This window comes from Phalaenopsis equestris, unplaced genomic scaffold (assembly GCF_001263595.1).
Source record: "Phalaenopsis equestris unplaced genomic scaffold, ASM126359v1 Scaffold000191, whole genome shotgun sequence".
Lineage (NCBI taxonomy): Eukaryota > Viridiplantae > Streptophyta > Magnoliopsida > Asparagales > Orchidaceae > Phalaenopsis > Phalaenopsis equestris.
The window spans coordinates 531,210-535,943 of NW_018164633.1; the positions used below are offsets into that span (position 1 = coordinate 531,210).

The 4,734-nt window shown below is 32.0% G+C and overlaps 1 protein-coding gene across 4 annotated transcripts in view; it reads right to left on the reverse strand.

Moving 5' to 3' along the window:
• Window positions 1–4,734, reverse strand: part of LOC110022436 (ubiquitin carboxyl-terminal hydrolase 13-like) — a 25,691-nt gene that overhangs the window by 18,979 nt on the left and 1,978 nt on the right. For all 4 annotated transcript variants that reach the window (XM_020721380.1, XM_020721378.1, XM_020721379.1 and 1 more), the window contains exons 5-11: window positions 4,162–4,427; window positions 3,859–4,077; window positions 3,413–3,521; window positions 3,204–3,319; window positions 2,410–2,508; window positions 2,168–2,277; window positions 680–754 (exon numbers count right to left, since the gene is read on the reverse strand). In XM_020721380.1, coding sequence (XP_020577039.1) covers window positions 680–754; window positions 2,168–2,277; window positions 2,410–2,508; window positions 3,204–3,319; window positions 3,413–3,521; window positions 3,859–4,077; window positions 4,162–4,427 — 994 coding nt within the window. The remainder of the gene's footprint in view (window positions 1–679; window positions 755–2,167; window positions 2,278–2,409; window positions 2,509–3,203; window positions 3,320–3,412; window positions 3,522–3,858; window positions 4,078–4,161; window positions 4,428–4,734) is intronic.

Sequence of the window (4,734 nt, forward strand, 5' to 3'; positions counted from 1 at the left end):
GGAGGGAGGGGTGCTAGATAATGTAGTACAAGGACAAGAAAATAAAAGAACAAAACCAGCGTGCACACAGATAAAGTCAAACATGCTAAAAGAAACAATATCAAGCAATTCAATGGCATAAATAAAATTTCCATAATAAAAGAATTTTGAATCCTAAGAATATCACCAAAACAATGAAAATGGATGTTTCTATGGAAACTCCAGCAAAAAATCATTGTCAACAAGGTTGTCCAAAGTAAAAATAATAAGAGGCATTAAGGTATGTACCACCCAATTCCTATATATTTACATAACTAACACATAAGTTTTAATTTTTAACATTTATAACACCCAACTCTCTCATATCACATAAAAAAATACCACCATTTTAACTTCTAAAAAGTGTTACACCTTTTCATGCATTGGAAAGGCGGTATTTACGTAAAAATTGAAGTGTGGGAGTTAGATATGTAAATACATAAGAATTAAGTGGTATGCATGTAAATCTTCCAAATAATAATCATGTTTAAAAACAAGTACTCCAAATCTAACAAAAAAAAAGCTCATCATATCAACTTCGTCACATGCACTAAGAAAACAGAAGCTATGCTTTTCCATTTAAAGAGGAGATAATTATACTTAAGCACAAATTATATTAAACATTTAGAAAGGAGAAAATTTGAAAATGTCAGAAACATACCACTGATCAGACAGAGTTGGTCTGATGAAAGCATAGTAATGTCCACCATGAACACCACCACTATGCACAAGAACACTGAAACCACAAATAACAGCAAGAGAATCATTTTGTGCATGAGAAAACATAGAACTTCGAAAATTACAGTTTCACTGTATGAAAATACGTAAATGTCCTATTTTTTCAGCATAAAAACTGCCAGCATGCTGACTCATTGGGTTGATCTAATGGGTCACCATTAATACCCGACAAGTCTCATAAATACCAAAAAAGTTTCATAGAATTCTATTTTAAGCTATAAGACCTTAGCTCTTTGTAAAAAAAAAAAATTTTTCTTACTATAATCATCCCAAATATAAAAAAGGTACCAATTACAGACAAATTTTCAAAAAATTCTGATTTAATCCATTTCATTATCGCTATAGATACATGATGATTGTAACAAAAATAATGTGAGAACAGTTACATGTAAGCCCCTGACAAAGATATCAAATCACAAGAAGAACACAACGAACGAAAATTAGGAGTAAAGCAATATGAGAGACATCAGTAGAGGTGTAAACGAGTCGAGTCAAGCTCGAGCCACCCTTGGCTGGCGCTTGAGCTTGAGCTTGATTAATTTTTTAGCTCGAGTTTAGGTCTTCGAGTTTGAGCCGGCTTGCAGAACCCTGGAGTTCAGTAATAGCTAAAGGGCAGTGAAATGAACATAGGATTGACACAAATAAGGAGGAGTATCTACAAGCATAGCACCCAATTCTTATATACTTGCATATCTAACACCTAAACTCTAATTTTTACATTTATACCATCCAAATCTTTCATATCACACCAAAAATGCCACCATTTCAACTTTTAAAAAATGTAATGCACCTTTTCATCCATAGGGAAGGTGGCATGTATGTAGAAATTGAATTTTAGGTGTTAGATATGTAAATACATAAAAATTGAGTGGCATGGATGCAATTCTTCTGAATAAGAAAGGGAAGTTTAGCATATTAATTGAATAATAACCCAAGCATGACAGAAATCTATATGTAACTCAAAAATATGTAGTGAAACCTTCCAAACAAAGGCTATATAATCACACATTTGCAGTCAGCACAACTAATTGGCAAACAAACGGAGACACATAATAATTTAAGGCAGTGAAGAGCAAACGAAAAAATCAATTAAATCCAGAAATAAATAAGGCGAGAAAATAGTAAAATGAAGTTAAAATGTGTATATAAAATAGGGATGTTACATATGTAGCAAGCAATTCTAATGTATTTACATATCTTTCACCTAAACTTTCATATTTACATACATAGCATTTTGTTACATAGCATTTTTTTTGTGTTCTAAACCTATGCATGAAAATGCGTATTTGACTTTTAAAAACTGGTAATAGTGTAAATTTTTATGTGAAGTCAAAGAATTGAGTGAAATGTGTATAAATAATAAAGTTTAGGTGGGAGCCCCTGTAAAATAAAAAAGGAGATTAGAAAATACCTATGGAGAGTATAAAGGTTGCGGACACTATGGTCAGCATCAGGAGAAAGATACTTCCTGTTATCTCTATCAAGGTTTAGTTGCAAAGGAAACTCGTACCGATCATTTATCTGTGCTCCATGTATCATCAGATTAAAATAAGGAACTTCAAAACTGGTTCTAAAATCAAGCGCCTGATGAACAGGTCTAATTATGCAACTGTAATAAAGAAACAAACTGTAAAATACATAGTGAAAACCAACCTTCACCATTGTATCACGCATGTAGTCATATTCGAAGCGTTTTAGTTGGAGTTGCAACACAGGAGGGAAGTCCAGAAAAAGTGCACCTTTCTTTGCATCCTGGAGGTAAACAAATAAAAATTATAACTAGCCATCATAAAAATAGTTTAAGGTATGCTTCTTACGGGTTGTAAATAGGAAGAAAATAAAATTTTGAAAATGAAAAAAAGATTAAAAAGGTGGGCAAAGTTAAAAATCAATTTTTTGGTTCAATGGAAGTAACATCATATAGTACGTCAGAGACTAAAGACACAAAAGATTAAAGTCACAACTTCTAGCACCATATACAAGATATGAAAATAAAAAACAACTAAAAAATCATAATAAGATGACCAGGAACAATGGCTGAAAATTGGAAATAACAGAAAATTCCGATAAATTTATGCAAATATTACACAAAATAGATAACCTGTATCAAGGCATGATAAAGAACCCAAGCCAACAAACTCAAAAAAATGATTATAATAACATCCAAAAATTCAAATCCATCCCAAAAACAAATAGAAAAGAGCCAAAAAAATTAAAACAATTTGTATCTATAGAAATGTAGGAAACTGCATAATTTTGATGTCATTCCAAAAGAAGAGAAAAAAGAAATGACATATAATTATGACCAAAAGGTCCAAAAACTAATTATGTCATTTCCAAAAGAAGAGAAAAGAGACATGACATATTCTTATTACTATAACTAAAAAAAAATTATCAAATTACAAAACTAGCAGGAAAAAAATCAACCTGTGCAAATACAAACAAACCTGTAAACCATATTGTTCAGCATGGTATTTGTTATCTCCTTCAAGCCGCTCCACTTCAACATATTTATCAAAAGAAGCATACACATCCTTGCAACCTTTTACATCTAGCTGAAGATCTGAACAAAAAATCATTTGAATGATCAAAATAAAAAAACAAGGGCCTAGATTAGAACTTCAAAAAATTTGAGATTCAATTCATAGATAAATACCATAAAATGATTCCTTTCTACTTGACTTGTAATCAACATTGATGCATTCAATAAAGTTCATATGATGTCCCTCAAAAAGTTGTTGAATCGCTCCTTCCACGACAGTTCCCTATCACACAAATACATAGAAACTCAAGGTAATCAAGGAAATTTACATGCATACCACTCAATTCTTATGTTCTTACATATCTAACACCTAAATTTCAATTTTTACATGCATGCTACCTTACCTATGCATGAAAAGGTGTATTTTACATTTTAAAAGTTAAAAAGATGGTATTTCTATGTGATATAAAACAGGTGGGTGGTACAAAATATAAATGCAAAAAAGCAAAGTTTAGATGTGAAATATGTAACTACATAGGAATTGGATGGTATGTACGTAACTGGCCCTACTTAAAGACCAGTTAAACCCATAAAGTCAAAAATTGTAAATGATGAAAAACCTTCATTTTGTCTTCTAACTTCTCACAAAGAACTCGGTTGAGTTCTTGCACATCGTGTTGCATAAAAGAATCGTACATGTCCCATCCAAACGACTTCGTCAGCTCTTTCGTGGCGACACTGCTGTCACTATATTGAAGTTTATAAAATAAGCTTTGCAGTGCCAATGGAATGCTTGCTGAAGGAATATCAAACTCAGTCGTCGGCATATGGTACACCGCCTGAAGAGCACGAATCATATAAGTAAAATTTCTCAAACAACAAAAGAAATATGAACGAACAAGGAGGACTGAAAGAAGTAATACCTTCCTGAAATAGGGAATATGGTACAAAGTTTGAAGAAGAGAGTTCATGTAGCACGTAGCGCCTTGATTCTTAAGTCCGACATAACCCGTTTCTTTTTTTGAATCATAATTCCAATAGTCAACCACTCTCCTGACGGCAACCTCAGCCTCAATTACACATGTGTCGTTCACAAGGTATCCTTTAATCGGATCATACAGATCTCCAAGAGGCATAAATGAAGTGAAACCCCAATCACTTTCTCGAGCATTAAATTGGTGTTGTGTGTCTTCAAGAATGGCGAAGATACTATGTTAGCAAAAAGCTAAAATTGTGAATTTGTCATCAAAACTACAATGTTTTAAAAATGATTGAATACTTTGGCATTTTTAAAAGCATGAACAAATGGAAAATCATACTATATGAACTCCATGACATTAATTTGAAATCAAAACATGATTTTGTAACACAAACCTTTGCAATAATTGCATTGTAGCAAACTATAATAAATGGAATCCTAAAAAGTTGTGCATGCTCAACTATAAGATGCATAGTGATATATATATATATATATATATATATATATATATATATAT